This window comes from Somniosus microcephalus, chromosome 3 (genome assembly GCF_052327205.1).
Source record: "Somniosus microcephalus isolate GS21.2 chromosome 3, FLI_Smic_1.0, whole genome shotgun sequence".
NCBI classification, from domain to species: domain Eukaryota; kingdom Metazoa; phylum Chordata; class Chondrichthyes; order Squaliformes; family Somniosidae; genus Somniosus; species Somniosus microcephalus.
In genome coordinates this window covers 163,338,011-163,356,148 of record NC_140989.1, presented here as the reverse complement: position 1 = coordinate 163,356,148, position 18,138 = coordinate 163,338,011, and the positions used below count along the sequence as shown (strand labels likewise).

General features: G+C 46.1%; 2 protein-coding genes across 3 annotated transcripts in view; one reads left to right on the top strand and one right to left on the bottom strand.

Moving 5' to 3' along the window:
* The window catches only part of LOC147121514 (uncharacterized), a 48,407-nt gene extending 33,554 nt beyond the window's left edge, over positions 1 to 14,853 (bottom strand). Inside the window, exon 1 of the mRNA XM_085981832.1 lies at positions 14,588 to 14,853. Within this exon, the coding sequence (XP_085837958.1) occupies positions 14,588 to 14,612 (25 nt within the window). The 5' untranslated portion in view covers positions 14,613 to 14,853. The remainder of the gene's footprint in view (positions 1 to 14,587) is intronic.
* mthfd1l (methylenetetrahydrofolate dehydrogenase (NADP+ dependent) 1 like) overlaps positions 1 to 18,138 on the top strand; it is a 725,847-nt gene that overhangs the window by 367,487 nt on the left and 340,222 nt on the right. The window lies entirely within an intron of this gene.

Sequence of the window (18,138 nt, the reverse complement as noted above, 5' to 3'; positions counted from 1 at the left end):
CATGGACTTCGGCACCGGCTACGGACACGACAACGGCACACCCAGCCCAGTTGACTCTGCAAAGTCCTCCTCATCAACATCTGAGGACTTGTGCCAAAATTGGAAGAGCTGTCCCACAGACTAGTCAAGCAACAGCCTGACAGTCATACACACAGAATCATACCTTTCAGCCAATGTCCCAAACTCCTTCATCACCATCCCTGGGCAGGACAGACCCACCAGGGGTGGCGGTACAGTGGTATACAGTCCGGAAGGAGTGGCCCTAGGAGGCCTCAACATTGACTCCAGACCCCATGAAATCTCATGGCTTCAGGTCAAGCATGGGCAAGGAAACCTCCTGCTGATTACCACCTACCGCCCTCTCTCAGCTGATGAATCATTACTCCTCCATGTTGAACACCACTTGGAAGAAGCACTGAGAGTAGCAAAGGCACAGAATATACTCTAGGTGGGGGACTACAATGTCCATCACCAAGAGTGGCTCAGTACCACCTCTATGGACCGAGCTGGCAGAGTTCTGAAGGACATCGCTGCCAGTCTGGGCCTGCGACAGGTGGTGAGAGAACCAACGAGGGAAAAACCTACTTGACCTCATCCTCACCAATCTACCTGTCGCAGATGCATCTGTCCATGACAGCATTGGTAGCAGTGACCACTGCACAGTCATTGTGGAGACGAAGTCCCGTCTTCACACTGAGGCCACCGTTCATCGTGTTGTGTGGCACTACCACCGTGCCAAATGGGATAGATTCAGAACAGATCTAGCAGCTCAAAACTGCTAGGCGTTGTGGGCCATCAGCAGCAGCAGAATTGTATTCCACCACAATCTGTAACTTCATGGCCTGGCATATCCCTCACTCTACCATTACCATCAAGCCAGGGGACCAGCCCTGGTTCAATAAGGAGTGTAGAAGAGCATGCCAGGAGCACCGGGCGTACCTAAAAAAAGAGGTGCCAACCTGGGGAAGCTGCAACACAGGACTACATGCATGCTAAAAAGCGGAAGCAGCATGCTATAGACAGGGCTAAGCGATCCCACAATCAACGGATCAGATCAAAGCTCTGCAGTCCTGCATCATCCAGTGTGAATAGTGGTGGACCATTAAACAACTAACAGGAGGAGGAGGAGGCTCCATGAATATCCTCATCCTCAATGATGGTGGAGCCCAGCACGTGAGTGCAAAAGACAAGGGTGATGCTTTTGCAACCATCTTCAGCCAGAAGTACCGAGTGAATGATTCATATCGGCCTCCTCCTGAGGTCCCCACCATCACAGAAGCCAGTCTTCAGCCAATTCGATTCACTCCACGTGATATCAAGAAACGGCTGAGCGCACTGGATACAGCAAAGTTTATGGGCCCCGACAACATCCTGGCAATTGTGCTGCAGACTTATGCTCCAGAACTAGCGACGCCTCTAGCCAAGCTGTTCCAGTACAGCTACAACACTGGCATCTATCCGACAATGTGGAAAACTGCCCAGGTATATCCTGTCCACAAAAAGCAAGACAGATCCAATCCGGCCAATTACCGCCCCATCAGTCTACACTCATCAGCAAAGTGATGGAAGGTGTCATCAACAGTGCTATCAAGCGGCACTTACTCACCAATAACCTGCTCACTGGTGCCCAGTTTGGGTTCCCCCAAGACCACTCAGCTCCCGACCTCATTACAGCCTTGGTCCAAACATGGACAAAGGAGCTGAATTCCAGAGGTGAGGTGAGAGTGACTGCCCTTGACATCAAAGCAGCATTTGACTGGGTGTGACATCAAAGAGCCTTAGTAAAACTGAAGTCAATGGGAATCAGGGGGAAAACTCTCCACTGGCTGGAGTCATGCCTATCACAAAGGAAGATGGTTGTGGTGGTTGAAGGTCAATCATCACACCCCCAGGACATCGCTGCAGCAGCTCCTCAGGGCAGTGTCCTAGGCCCAACCATCTTCAGCTGTTTCATCAATGACCTTCCCTCAAACATAAGGTCAGAAATGGGGATGTTCGCTGATGACTGCAGTGTTCAGCACCATTCACAACTCCTCAGATAATGAAGCAGTCCATGCCCACATGCAACAAGACCTGGACAACATTCAGGCTTGGGCTGATAAGTGGCAGGTAACATTCACACCACAGAAGTGCCAGGCAATATCTATCTCCAACAAGAGAGAGTCTAATCACCACCCCTTGACATTCAACGGCATTACCTTCGCCGAATCCCCCACCATCAACATCGAGGGTCACCATTTACCAGAAACTTAACTGGACCAGCCACGTAAATACTGTGGCAACAAGAGGTCAGAGGCTAGGTATTCTGTGGCGAGTGTCTCGCCTCCTGCTTCCCCAAAACCTTTCCACCATCTACAAGGTACAAGTAAGGAGTGTGATGGAATACTCTCCACTTGCCTGGATGAGTGCAGCTCCAACAACACTCGAGAAGCTCGACACCATCCAGGACAAAGCAGCCCGCTTGATTGGCACCCTATCTACCACCTTAAACATTCACTCCCTCCACTACCACTGTACCATGGCTGCAGCGTGTACCATCTACAAGATGTACTGCAGCAACTCGCCAAGGCTTCTTCGGCTGCACCTCCCAAACCCGCGACCTCTTCCACCTAGAAGGACAAGGGCTGCAGGCGCATGGGAACACCATCACCTCCAAGTCACACACCATCCTGACTTGGAAATATATCGCCGAACCTTCATTGTCGTTGGGTCAAAATCCTGGAACTCTCTACCTAACAACACTGTGGGAATACCTTCACCACACGGACTGCAGTGGTTCCAGGCGGCGGCTCACCACCACTTTCGCAAAGGTAATTAGGGATGGGCAATAATTGCTGACCATGCCAGCGACGCCCACATCCCATAAACGAATAAAAAAAACTTTATTGAAGGCCTTTTGAAAATCTAGATAAATTACAGCTACTGCATAATCAGTCTACTCTCTCTGTTACCTCTTTAAAAAAATTCAATAAGGTTGGTCAAGCATGACTTTCCCTTTTGAAGTCCATGATGGCTATTCATTATTATATTTTTGGTTTCTAGATGTTCTTCTATTTTCTCCTTTAGTAGGGATCCCATTATTTTTCCTACCACCAACGTTAAGCTGGCTGGTCTATAGTTCCCTGGACATGTTCTATTCCCCTTCTTGAATATAGGTATTACGTTAGCTATCCACGAGTCCTCTGGCACTACACCTTTTTCTAACGAATTATTAAATATGCATAGTAATGCCTCTGCTATCTCTTCCCTCGATTCTTTTAAAATGCGTGGATGCAATCCATCCAGACCAGAGGTTTTATCCTCTGAGTTTGATTAGTTTATTTAATATATCCCCATTTTAAAATTTAAATGCACTTATCTCATTTCATCATCCAAAGTCATGTCCACTTGTTCCATCTCCCTGGTAAATACTGAAGCGAAACAATTATTTAATATTTCTGCCATTTCTATTGTTACCTGTGGTATTATCCTGTCTATCCCTTAATGGTTCTATTTCCATCCCAACCTTACTTTTTTAAATTGATGTGCCTATAAAATATTTTACTATTTTGTTTTATGTTCCTTGATAATTTAATTTCATAGTACCTCTTTGCCTTCCTAATTGTTTTTTTGACTTTCCTCCTAATCTTTTCGTATTCCCCCTCATCATGCACTCCCCTGCTGTTTATGTACCTTCTCCAGAGAGCTGTGGAAGCTGCAACATTAAATAAATTTAAAATGGAGGTAGACATTTTCCTAGCAGATAAGGGAATTAGGGGTTACGGGGAGAGGGCAAGTGGACGGGAGTCTAGATTCAGATCAGCCATGATCCTATTGAATGGCGGAGCAGGCCCGAGGGGCCGTATGGCCTACTCCTGCTCCTATTATGTTCTTATCTTACCCTCAATTGTTTCCTTATGGCTTTATTCATCCATGGAGTCTCATTAGTGTTTACTTTGCTCTTTCCTTTTAGCAGAATATATTTTTCCTGCACTCTGTTGAACACCGTTTTAAATGTTTCCCATTGCTGTTCTATATCGCTGTTTGCCAATATTGTTGCTCATTCCCCACCCCCCCTCCATGTTCTAGTCTCAGCCCCTCAAAACCACTTTCTGTTTTGTGATCAACAACTTTTAACACAGCAAAACATCCCACGTTGTTGAGCCATATTAGGACAGGTGACCAAGAGGAGTGAGGTGGAGAGGTTTAGGGAGGGAATCTCGGAGCTTATGGGCCCTATGTTGGAGTGATTAAAAATCGGGGATGGATAAAAGGCCAGAATTGGAGAAGAGATCTCGAAGGGTTGTAGGAGTTTACAGAGATAGGGAGGAGAGAGGCCATGGAGGGATTTGAACACAAGGATGAGAATTTTAAAAATCGAGGCATTGCCAGACTGGGAGCCAATGTAGGTCAGCAAGCACAAGGGTGATAGGTGAGCGAGACTTGGTAATCAGTTAAACTTGGTGCCTGATTTATGTTATTCAGCCATTTTGAAGACCTAGATTGTGTTTTCCTTTCTCTCCCTTGCCAACCCAGTTTTTTTCCTCAACAAGATGTAGTTCAGTGAGCCTCCTGTGCAAACGTATGCTGTTCGTTGATCAAGGAACAGTTGGGGGGGGGGGGGGGGGGTGGGGTAGAACTAGGAGAGAAGCAGACGACAATTCACATCTGAGCTTCCAGATGAAGACTGGGCACTTGGACGAGTGGCTCCCATGATCTGTACCGCAGCATAGAATGAATGAGGGGGGAGGGAAAAGAGGACAGACGGTGACAAAGGAAAACTATGTTGGCTTTTAAAAAGCTATGTTTCATTCTACAAGACATCAGCCGATTCCTTAACTGCGCCACTCTGCAAAATTTACAAAGTGCTTTAACGAACGCAGGCCATACGTACTCCACTCTGAACTAGGTGTCCATCAATCATTCCCTTTCTCCGGAGGTGCTGCAGGTTTTAATTTGGGCAGATCACTATCTCTCGAGAAACAGGCACTCTGCAACAGTAGATGGCGACATTGAACGATTAGAGAACTTGGGGTGTTGGTTAATCAAGGTGACTTTTGACAAGAGCTCAGGCTAAGTGCATGGGACTGACAATATTACAGCAAAAGAGCAAAATGATCCCAGATCAATAGAATCTGTGGGAGGTTCCTCATTATGAACAAATCGCTCAGATCTTTGGCATCACATCCTGAAAACAGCATGATAGTCAAGCAATTTTTTAAAGCAACAGTGGAATATTTACACGCAATTTTGAGTGCCTTGCTTTCCTTGTTAGTGATGGGTGAGAGGAAGCAAGGTCAGCAAAGATTGACCAGGTCGATTAATAGCACGTTTGGAGAGGAGGCTCACTGAGCTGCATCTTATCGTTGAAAAAAAAGTGTGGGTTGGAGAAAGAGAAAGTGAAAAGACAATACAGGTCTTCAAAATGGCTGGATAACATAAATCAAGCACCAAGTTTAACTGATCACAGAACAAAGTGGTTTATAGTAAAAAGCCAGTGCCTTCAACAGGTTCCATAGGCCCCTTGGTACCTATAATCAAAGATGATTTTCCCCTCCCTGCCTCGAGAAAGATGCGTGAACACACACTCAGAAAAAGCTAACACTTAACCCTTTACAGATGGAACAAAATGTACACAATAAGCATCCAAAAAGTGCAGGTAAATGAGGAGAGAAGTCACTCTCTGGGACATTGATGTATCTGCTCAGCACCAGAGAAAGATCTGTGAAATCAGAGAGTGGAATCATACTCGGATATCACAGTGACCCAACTGCTTTGGTCATTGGAAGGTACCTCTTGCCCTCTGTGGCTCCAAACGTTGGTGAACAACCAACCAGTTGGTGAGCAACCGTCCTCTGCTGATGGACTAAACCAATTGAGGGCAGCTGGGAGCTGCAACAATCAGTGACTGCTAGAGCACTGCATAAAAAGCCATCTGAGAGTCTTAGTAAGCTCAATGCTGAACATGTCCAACCAATGCAGAGCAGCAAACAACAAAATCAATAGGGTGTTGAACTACAAGAATCAAAACAATAGAATACAAGTCAGAGGAGGTACTGATCAAACTATATTGCTCTGGCAAGACAGCATCTTGAGCACTGCATGAAGGTCTAATTGCCAAGAACCAAGAGACATTCAACCATTAGGAGCAGTGCACAGAAGAGCCACGAGGCTGATCCCCTAGTGTCAGGGTTCTGAGTTATGAGGAAAGACTGGAGAGACTTAAGCTTTTCAGCCTGGAAAAGAAATGACTGAGATGATCTTATAGAAGGATACAAGATGCTTAAGGTATAGAAAAAGTTATTAAACTGCGGGAATAGAATAAGGGGACACAGGTTCAAACTAGTAAAAAAGGACATTTTAGGACTAATATCAGAAAATTCTTCTTCACACAAAAGAGGGTGATCAACATAGAATCATACAGCACAGAGGAGCCCATTCAGTCCATCGTGTCTGTTCTGGCTCTTTGAAAGAGCTACCCAATTAGTCCCGCTCCCCCACTTTTCCCCGATAACCCTGCAATTTTTTATTTTCAAGTATATATCTAATTTCCTTTTGAAAGGGACTATTGAATCTGCTTCCACCACCTTTTCAGGCAGTGCAATCCAGATCATAACTCGCTGCATAAAAGAAATTCCAATTTCCATCCTGGAATTTTTGGTAATTATCTTGAATCTGTGTCCTCTGGTTACCAACTCTCCTGCCAGTGGAAACAGTTTCTTCCCCCATGTACTCTATCAAAACCCCCTCATGATTTTGAACACCTCTATTACATCTCCTTTTAACCTTCTCTGCTCTAAAAGGAGAATAGTCCCAGCTTCTCTAGTCTCGCCACATAACTGAAGTCCCTCATCCCTGGTACCATTCTGGTAAATCTCCACGTAAATAAAATATGTGGAATAAACTCCCAGATAGAGTATGGGAGGCAAAACTCTGGAGTCACTTAAACAATGAGATGGATGCTACAATGGGAGAGGATTTCTTTGGACTGATAAATCAAGATGGAACAAATAGCCTGCCTCATCTATAATTATTCATGGTCTTGTGGTAGAAGAGACCAGCAGCCCAGTGGCTGCAATGGACCAGCACCAAGCACATAGGATGCCAAGGATGGAGAGAATAGAAACATAGAAGATAGGAGGAGTAGGCCATTTGGCCCCTCGAGCCTGCTCCGCCATTTAATGAGATCAAGGCTGATCATCCAAATTCAGTACCCTGTCCCTGCTTTCTCCCCATATCCCTTGATTCCTTTAGCCTTAAGAAATATATCTAACTCCTTCTTGAATATATTTAATGAATGAATTGGCCTCAACTGCCTCTTGTGGTAGAGAATTCCACAGGTTCACCACTCTCTGGGTGAAGAAATTCCTCCTCATCTCTGTCCTAAATGGCTTACCCCTTATCTTTAGACTGTGACCCCTGGTTCTGGACTCCCCCGCCATCGGGAACATCCTTCCTGCATCTAGTCTGTCTAGTCCTGTTAGAATTTTATAAGTTTCAATGAGATCCCCTCTCATTCTTCTAAACTCTAGCGAATATAAGCCCAATCAACCCAATCTCTCCTCATACATCATTCTTGCCATCCCAGGTATCAGTCTGGTGAATCTTTGCTGCACTCCCTCCATGGCAAGAACATCCTTCCTCAGATAAGGCGACCAAAACTGCACACAATACTCAAGGTGTGGTCTCACCAAGGCTCTGTACAACCGCAGCAAGATATCCTTGTTCCTGTACTCGAATCCTCTCGCTATGAAGGCCAACATACCATTTGCCTTCTTAACCGCCTGCTGCATCTGCATGCTTACCTTCAGCGACTGATGCACAAGAACACCCAGGTCTCGTTGCACTTCCCCTTCTCCCAATCTATTGCCATTCAGATAATCTGCCTTTCTGTTTTTGCCACCAAAATGGATAACCTCGTATTTATCCACGTTATACTGCATCTGCCATGCATCTGCCCAATCACCCAACCTGTCCAAATCATACTGAGTTTCTCGGCATCCTCCTCACAGCCAACGTGGTGCTGGTCATACCAGGAGGTGCAATAGTGCTCCGAGACATCCAGTGACTGCACCTAGATGGTCACCATCACCAGCTGTCCGGAGAGGAGAGTGTGGAGATGGCTCAGTGCAGACATTTCACACAGTGGATGATCAAAGGAGCCAAGTCCTACACCAACGGCATCGTGACAACAATAAGCTGCAAACCTGTCTCAGAGTTTGTTATTCGGTACTGGACAAAGGAGGCAGCAGCCTGCATGTGTGAGGAATCACCCCAAATATTAACAACTTCAACTAATGAAACCAGCATAGCGCAGCTGGTAGCTTGGCAACGAGAGTAAATATTCGAGCGCTGCATTAGTGAGTACCAAAACACATCGGGACAGTCAAGAAAAAATCAAAGTAAAAAGCTGGCATCAGTAAAAGTCACCATGAAGCTGTCGGATTGTCCTAAACACCCAACTGGCTCACGAATTTTTTTTAGGGAAGGAAACTTGCTGTCCTCACCCAGTCTGGCCTATATGGGACTCCAGTCCCTCACCAAGGAAGTTGACTCTTAACTTCCCTCTGAAGTGGCCGAGCAAGCCATTCTGTTGCATCAAATCCCTACAAAGAAAAGCCCACCACTATCTTCTTAGGGCAAGAAAGGCCAGCCTTGCCACTGATGCTCACATCCAGAGAATTTTTTTATTTATTTATTTATTTATTTATTTATTTTTTAAACCTCCCCTCCTGAGCAAATAATTAAAAGAATGGGCCCAGCACAACATGCACTGAATGAAACCAGACTGCCTGAAGGACATCAGACAGAAGATGGGATAGGATACATTTTCAGTATCCATGGCTAGCCAACTGAAGAGCCGTACAATTACTGGTGTGGGTTTTACCACCCATATACAACATATTTATATAACGCCTTTATAGTAAAACATCCCAAGGCACTTCACAGAAGTGTTATAAGACAAAAATTTAATGCCGAGCCACATAAGAAAAAATTAGGACAGGAGACCAAAAGCTTGGTCAAGAGGTAGGTTTTAAGGAGCGTCTTAAAAGGAGGAGAGAGAGGTAGAGAGGCGGAGAGGTTTAGGGAGGGAGTTCCAGAGCTTAGGGCCTAGGCAGCTGAAGGCACGGCCACCGATGGTTGAGAAGTGCAGATATCTTGGCGGGGGGGGGGGGGGGGGGGTTGTGGGGCTGGGGGAGATTACAAAGATAGGGAGGGGCGAGGCCACAGAGGGATTTGAAAACAAGGATGAGAATTTTGAAATCGAGGCGTTGCTTAACTGGGAGCCAATGGAGGTCAGCGAGCACAGGGGTGATGGGTGAATGGGACTTGATGAGAGTTAGGACATGGGCAGCCGAGTTTTGGATCACCTCAAGTTTACGTAGGGTAGAATGTGGGGGCCAGCCAGGAGTGTGTTGGAATAGTCAAGTCTAGAGGTAACAAAGGCATGGATGAGGGTTTCAGCAGATGAGTTGAGGCAGGGGAGGAGATGGGCGATGTTATGGAGGTGGAACTAGGTGGTCTTAGTTATGCTGCGGATCTGTGGTCAGAAGCTCATTTCAGGGTCAAATAGGACATCAAGGTTGCGAACCGTCTGGTTCAACCTCAGACAGATGCTGGGGAGAGGGTTGGAGTCAGTGGCTAGAAAATGGAGTTTGTGGCGGGGACCAAAGACAATGGCTTCGGTCTTTCCAATATTTAATTGGAGAAAATTTCTGCTCAGCCAGTATTGGATGTCAAATAAGCAGTCTGACAATTTAGAGACCGTGGAGGGATCGAGAACCAGGTGTCATCAGTGTACATGTGGAAATTGACACCGAGTTTTCGGATTACGTCGCCAAGGGGCAGCATATAGATGAGAACTAGGAGGAGGCCAAGGATAGATCCTTGGGGGACCCCAGAGGTAACTATGCGGGTGCAGGAAGAGAATCCATTGCAGGTGATTTTCTGGCTACAATTAGATAGATAAGAATGGAACCAGGCGAGTGCAGTCCCATCCAGCTGGACGATGGTGGAGAGGCATTGGAGGAGGATGGAGTGGTCAACGTGTCAAAGGCTTCAGACAGGTTGAGAAGGACGAGGAGAGATAGTTTAACTGTGTCACAGTCATTAAGCCTATTAAAAGGCATAAATGGTCACCTAAGCAAGTGCCGCCACAGGGCAATCACTTTGCTACACTCAGTGCCCAAGAACTAATGACCAGTAATATAATGAAGAGATCTACAGCAACCAAGCTAAAAAGGTCATGAACAGTTTCAAGGAGAGCGGGAATAAATTGTCATAATGGCATTCACAAGAGGAATAGCAACGGAATTTTCTCCTCAACAAATGCTTAGCTAGCAAACTAGTCATTACAAAACACAATCTTATGCCAATTGGACAAGTACAAGATATCTTGATTGTGTTTACACTCTGAGGAGTGGCTTCTTAACTCGGTCATAATTCAGCAATGATATGCACAGGGCACAAAGTCAGGAGGTTAAAGCATGACGCAAACTTTTAAACCCAATTCATGGATTTATGGACAAAATTGGAGATTTCAATCCCAAAAACCCCACGCAATAGAAATGGAATTTAACTTATTTATTCATTGTAAATCAGTGGCCTTAACCACAAGACAAATCCCAAATTGTTGCTCAGTCAGCCTCACTGATTTACAGCAGCACCTAAACCAACTCAGCAATCTGACGTCAAGCTGATTAAATGGAGGGGAAATTTGGAAAACAAAAACCATAGATCAGCAATGGGAAGTATTTAAACTGGAGACAGAAATAGTTCAATAAAGGAAAAAAAAAGGGCCTGATAAATGTTTTCTGAAGGCAAGAGGCTGCAAGACTGGGATAGGGCCACTGAGAGATGAGGGAGTCAAGTCTGTAATGATGAGTGAGAGATTGGCAGAGATATTAGACATTACCTCAGCTTCCATAGAGCAGATGATCACAACGGGCAATCCAGATTATTACAGAGTACAACAGGAGGAGAGAAAGTCAGAAAAAAGGCAAAAGAAGTCAGAAATGAATGGACGACTTGCCAACGGACCTCGATATAGAATTAATGGCACCAACAACTGAAGTAAACAAGGATGGGCAATGCAAGGAGGTCCAGGATCTGTGCACAGCTCTCCAAATACTCTGACTTTAGACATCAGTTTTGTCCTCTCTGGCTGCTAGGAACTGTATATTGTATAAAATGAAGGACTGGTTTCAAACTATCTTTCCAGCCAGCATGCACTGGAGGAAGAAAGAACTTGCATTTATAAAGCACCTTTCACGACCTCAGGACATCCCAAAGCGTTTTACAGCCAATGAAGTACTTCTGAAGTGTAGTCACTGTTAAGGTAGGAATCTCAGCAGCCAATTTGCACATAGCAAGGTCCCACAAACAGCAATGTGATAATGACCCGATGATCTGTTTTAGGACACCGGGGAGAACCAAATAAGACATCCTGGTCAGCGTAAACCTTGGCTCAGTGGTAGCACTCTCCAAGTCAAAAGGTTGTAGGTTTCAAATCCCACTCCAGAGACTTGAGCACATAATCAAGGCTGACACTCCAGTGCAGTGCTGAGGGAGTGCTGCACTGTCGGAGGTGCCGTCTTTCAGAGGAGACGTTAAATCAATGCCCTGTCTGCCCTCTCAGATGGACATAAAAGATCCCATGGCACCATTCAAGAATAGCAGGGGAGTTCTCCCCAGTGTTGTGCTCAATATTTATCCCACAACCAACATCACAAACAGATCAACGGGTCATTCATTGATTTGCTCTGTGGTAACTCACTGCATGCAAATTAGCTGCTACATTTGCCTGCAAAACACTTCAATCCACCCTCTATAAATACACACTTTTTTCCCTGAGTTGAACATGCCTGAAACCTGCAAGTGTCCGTCATTAGTGGAGTGTGTGGAATGTGCAGCTGATCTTCAACCTGTCCAATACGATTAGGGTGAATTCTGCAGCACCAGGTGCTGATAAAAAAGCAACCGCTTCAAGTAGAATGCCATGAACATCACAACACAGAAGTGGGCCTTTCAGTCCAACTCAATGTTTGTCCTCCACATGCTAGAAAGAATGTCCCTGAGGGATCCAGACAGAATCTATTTGGTTGAAGTTGAGAAACAATAAAAGGAGCTATTACGCTACTTGGTGTATTTTATGACACTAAATAGTGGGAAGGAAATAGAGCAGCAGATTTATCCCAGATTACCGAGAGGTGCAAAAACTATAGAGTAGTGATAATGGGAGACTATATCTACCCCAATATTGAAAGGGGCAGTGATTGTGTTAAGGGCAGAGAAGGGGAAGAAGAAGAATTTATTAGCAAGACAACTGAGAGCGAGACTTAGAGACACTTACATTTATATAGTGCCTTTCACGACCACCGGACGTCTCAAAGCGCTTTACAGTCAATTAAGTACTTTTGGAGTGTAGTCACTGTTGTAATGTGGGAAACACAGCAGCCTATTTGCACACAGTAAGGTCCCACAAACAGCAATGTGATAATGACAAGATAAACTGTTTTTGTTATGTTGATTGAGGGATAAATATTGGCCAGGGCACCGGAGATAACTCCCCTGCTCCTCTTCGAATTGTGCCATGGGATCTTTTACATCCACCTGAGGGGGCAGACGGGGCCTCGGTTTAACATCTCATCCAAAAGATGGCACCTCCAACAGTGAAGCACTCCCTCAGCACTGCACTGGAGTGTCAGCCTAGATTTTTGCGCTCAAGTTGCTGGAGTGGGACTTGAACCCACAACCTTCTGATTCAGAGGCAAGGGTGCTACCCACTGAGCCACATCTGACACTATGAAGTGTGTTCAGGAGAATTTTCTTGAAATACTTGAAGGAGAAAAAATTGCAGGGATATGGGGAAAGAACAGGGGAGTGGGGCTAACTGGAATGCTCTTCGAAAGAGCTGGTGCAGACTTGATGGGCCAAATGGCCTCCTTCTGTGCTGTACTATTCTATGATCAGTATCTTAATCCCGTCCTGTTCCCATATCTCTTTATTCCCCTTTCCTTCAACCACCTATCTAACCTATTCTTAAATGTTGACATGGTCTCTGCTTCCCCCAGTCCTACAAGTGTAGATCTGGACTGCCTGTATTATATACAACCTTGGCGGAACAGGCTGGAGGGGCTTCTGTTAGAAGTCAACTGTTGGATATATTGGATCATATCAGAGCTAGATCAAACTGCAATCTTCAGCTCAAGGTGTGAGCAGAGTTCCAATTCAATGACGACAAAAAAAAAATTCAGCAGCTACCAATGTAGGATTTTGTTTAAAAACACAATCGACCCAACTTTCATTATGTTGCAAGGGATTTTTGCAGCAAGGTATCGATTATATGGATTACACAAAGTCAAGGCAGCTGCAATTAATCACTGAACTGGTAGAAAAATCTTTGAGCAAACATCAGTGACAGCTGCAGATTCCACACTCCACCCAAGGCTGCATTCTGTTGAAATGACAGACACTTGCAGGTTTCAGGCATTCACTCCACCCCGAGCACATTGTCCTGCTCTCCTGTAGGGCTCGGAGCTTTCAAACTCAGAGATAGCGTTAGATCTTCTCCATCAGCTTCCATTCCTCGAACGGTTTAAAAGGCCCGAATGGTTAGACCCAATCTATTTTCCAACTTGAACCCAGTCACGTTCAGTAGCTCCTCACTGCTGGATATTTAGTTCTGCACTAAATCATTTTTTTTTAAACAATCAGTGTTACTGAGGTTTGTGAGGAGTTATAGCACGCCATCTTACTACAAACTAACGGTCAGTCATCACTTGGCCCAGAAATGGCACAATGTTTTTTTTTAATTCTTGAGGAAGGGGAGAAAGGTGGTGGGGTGGGAAGGAGGGAGTGAGTGAAGGAAAGAGGGAGGGAGGGAGCGAGCAAGCGAGCCCCTCCCGCCATTGGTTACCCAACATGCCCATCCTCGTGGCTCCCCCGCCTTCCCTTCGTTACAAGATTGAATGATTCTAGATGGTCAAACAGCCTTTATTCCACCCGCCACCCCCCCAAAATATTTTTACAACTCAAACGGAAAGGCTCAAAGAAAATGAAAAAAGAAACTCACCATTTTTTAAATGCCCCTATGATTTTTCTCCCGGGTGTTGCTCACAGCAGCGTCCAAGAGATTAATTAATTCCTGGAGACTCCAGGACAACCCAGTAGGGATGATGACCCAACTGGTAGTGTAATAAATTCATCAAATTTAACACATTAAACTGACCTGTTCTTAAGGATTACAACTTAAAACACCAACTTCATCTGGAGTGACTGGTGTTTTTTCAGGTTGTATTCCCAATATCCCAACAATTGCAGTTTAAAATCTCTCAATTCAATCGTCCTTTGCAACATTTACAATGCTGCATTATTTCACCTCAAGTTTATATTTTATTCAGGCTCTGGAATGAACAAATCACTGCTAGCAACTTATCACAAAGGAGCAGTGTGAGTCTAACAAAACCCAAGCAAACGACCTAGCCACACCCTCCCCATTGAACCTTCCCAGAACAATGCCAGAGAGAATACAGCCCGACAAAGACACACAAATGTTAAAGGAACTAAGAGTTAAAAAAAACACAGCTGGGTTTACAAGTGACCATACCTGCGGCTGCTATAGCACCTGGCATTCTCCAGTGTTTTACTGTTCCAAGTGTGAAAGAAAACACGCTTTATATCACGGAGACTTATGCGAGAGAGCACAGCGGACTGCTGAGCACTCAGGATAACGTTATCTAATCCAGTTAATTAAAAACCAATTCATTCGTGTTCCCTCACCATCCCCAGCCTGGATTCAGAAGGGAGGCAAACTGAATGCACATTTCAACAGCCTCCTGCAGTGCGATAGATATGCTTCCCCCTCCCCTCCCAGCTGTCGACTGGCAGACTGCTCTAATGAGAGAGAAATCTCAGGGGGGATTCAAACCACATTCCTGCATCTTTGGCAGGCAGAGAGGGAGGGGAAAAGAAAAAAGTGACAGCTGGTCACGTGATCTGTTTGGGGATCTTCCCAAGGTGACCAGCCCAATCACAAGACACCAGCTGTTCAAAGTCTACGTACACAGAGCAAAACTTAGCCTTTCCCACCGGGCACTTCCCAGAAAAGAGAATTCCTAGAATTTTGCTCTCGAGACAATAATTGCACAGAGAACTGAAGTGGGCCAGTTACATAGTCAAAACGGTCTCAAAATATTTCTCACGTTTTATCGGTAATTTTCTTCCCTCCTGGAAGCAACAGATCCACACGACTAACCCCCACATCCCTTTTCCTTACCCTAGTCTCTATTTTGCATGTGAGCGCCACCCACTCCAAACAGCAGGGTCCATGGCTTAATCTTTCCTATTCCCCATCAAAGGGTACAGAGACCACATAAAGTGCCTACCCTCCCGCTCAGCCCCAACCGGGTATTGAACCCTCCACTTCACTGGCTGACATTGCCTCAGCTACTCACTGGATAAACGTAGAGAGCCCTCAGGAAAGCCGAAGCTGTAGAACTGGTTGAAGGTCGGCTCAGAGGTCAGCTACTGCATTTTTTCTGGGCATCGCACCTCAAGAAGGATATATTGGGACGATTGCAAAATACTGCGGATGCTGGAAAGCCGAAATAACAGAAAATGCTGGAAAAACTCAGCAGGCCAGGCAACATCCGTGGAGAGAAAATAGAGTCAACGTTTCGAGTCAAACTCTTTGTCAAGACTGGAAAGGCACAGGAAATGAAATAGACTGAGGCGCCAGGCTGGGAGAGAACAAAGAGACGACATTAAGAGGTATTCAAAATGAGACGAGATGGTGATAGGACTAGTGGAGACAAAAGACGGCTCTAGATTAGGTGTGAAGTGTGCTGGCAGAATGAGAGACAGCTGCCATGTGGGAGAGAGAAAAAAAAGGGGGGGGGGGGGGAAAAAGAGAGAAGGGCCAAAACAAAGGTGGGGATAAAAAATAAGTAAAAATGTAATGCGGACTGAGGTTATGATCTGAAATTGTTGAACTCGATATTGAATCCGGAAGGCTGTAAAGTGCCTAATCGGAAGATGAGGTGCTGTTCCTCGAGTTTACGTTGAGCTTCCGTGGAACAATGCAAGAGGCCGAGGACGGTGAGGTCCGAGTGGGAATGGGGCGGTGAATTAAAATGACCGGCGACCAGAAGCTCGGGGTCACCCTTACGGACTGAACGGAGGTGTTCTGCAAAGCGGTCACCCAATCTGCGTTTGGTCTCCCCAATGCAGAGGAGACCACATCGTGAGCAGCGAATACAGTATACTAGATTGCAAGTACAACAAGTAAATTGCCATTTCACCTGGAAGGGGTGTTTGGGGCCCTGGACAGTGGGAAGGGGGGAGGTATAAGGGCAGATGTTGCATCCCCTGCGCTTGCACGGGAAGGTGCCAGGCGAAGGGGAAGGGGTGCTGGGGGTGAGATAGAAGTGGACTAGGGTGTCTCGGAGGGAGCGGTCCCTACGGAATGCTGAAAGGGGAGGGGAGGGGAAGATGCGTTTGGTGGTGGGATCACTTTGGAGGTGGCGGAAATGGCAAGAGGATGATCCGTTGAATGTGGAGGCTGGTGGGGTGAAAGGTGAGGACAAGGGGAACCCTATCGTGGTTCCGGGAGGGAGGGGCAGGGGTGAGGGCAGAAGTGCGGGAGATAGAACGGACACGGTCGAGGGCCGTGTCAACCACGGTAGAGGGGAATCCTCGGTGGAGGAAAAAGGAAGACATGTCAGAAGCACTGGTGTGGAAGGTGGCATCGTCGGAGCAGATGCGGCGGAGACGGAGAAACTGGGAGAATGGAATAGAGTCTTTACAGGAGGCGGGGTGGGAGGAAGTGTAGTCCAGGTAGCTGTGGGAGTCAGTGGGCTTGTAGTGAATGTTGGTCAATAACCTATCCCCAGAGATGGAGACGGAGAAGTCGAGGAAGGGAAGGGAAGAGTCGGCGATGGACCATGTGAAGGTGAGGGAAGGGTGGAAATTGGAGGCAGTGAATGAAATTGTCTAGTTCAGGGCGAGAGCAGGAAACGGCACCGATAGAGTCATCAATATACCGGAAAAAAGGTGAGGGAGGGGACCCGAGTAGGACTGGAACAAAGAGTGTCTATTGGCCTTGGAGGGGGAGCAGCGCAGATTCACCAGAATGATACCGGGGCTAAAAGGGGTTAATGATGATGACAGGTTGCATAGACTAGGTTTGTATTCCCTTGAGTTTAAAAGATTAAGGAGTGATCGAATTGAGGTCTTTAAGATGATTAAAAGGAGTTGATAGGCAAAATAGAAACTATTTCCTCTGGTGGGAGATTCCAGAACAAGGGGGCATAACCTTAAAATTAGAGCCAGGCTGTTCCATGGTGATGCCAGGAAGCACTTCTTCACACAAAAAGGATAGTGGAAATCTGGAACTCTCTTCCCCAAAAAGCTGTTGAGGCTGGGGGTCAATTGAAAATTTCAAAACTGAGAATGATAGATTTTTGTTAGGCAAGGGTATTAAGGGTTATGGGACCTAGGCGGGTAAATGGGGTTATGGTACAGATCAGCCATGATCTCATTGAATGGCGGAGCAGGCTCGAGGTGCTGAATGGCCTGCTTCTAATGTTCCTTGGCCGGCCTGCTCCTGTTCTAATGTTCCTTGGCCAGCCAGGTGCTTCGGCTGTCAACTTTACTCACTAACGCAAGTCGATCTCCATGCAGCCGAAAGCACAACTCCATCACCCCAGGACTTGGCAATCGGCCGTCAGATTATCTGTGATTCACCAAGGAAGCTGAGCCACCCAAGGGAATTGTCACCTTTACTACACCAAGCACAGAAGACACACAAACACCTTCGCTTCCAAGAATCGAGGCCCACAGAATGCATTAACTGAAGCGAAAGAGGACACCCAACATAGTCATTTGCCCCTGCTCTCCTGTAGGTTGATTCACAGTATGGAAACCCCACCATCCTCCCATGCTGTGGCCAAGTGCAGAATTAGTGGCTTCAGTTTACCCCCAGTTACATAGAACGTGCAGCCCAGAAACAGACCATTCAGCCCAGTAGGTCCATGCTCCACATGAGCTTCCTCCCTCCCTACTTCATCTAGATCAAACAACATGTAAAAAGTGTAGATGAGGAGACACCTTGGTGTCCATATACACATATCCTTAGGCAAGTTGTTAAGTGGTTAAAAA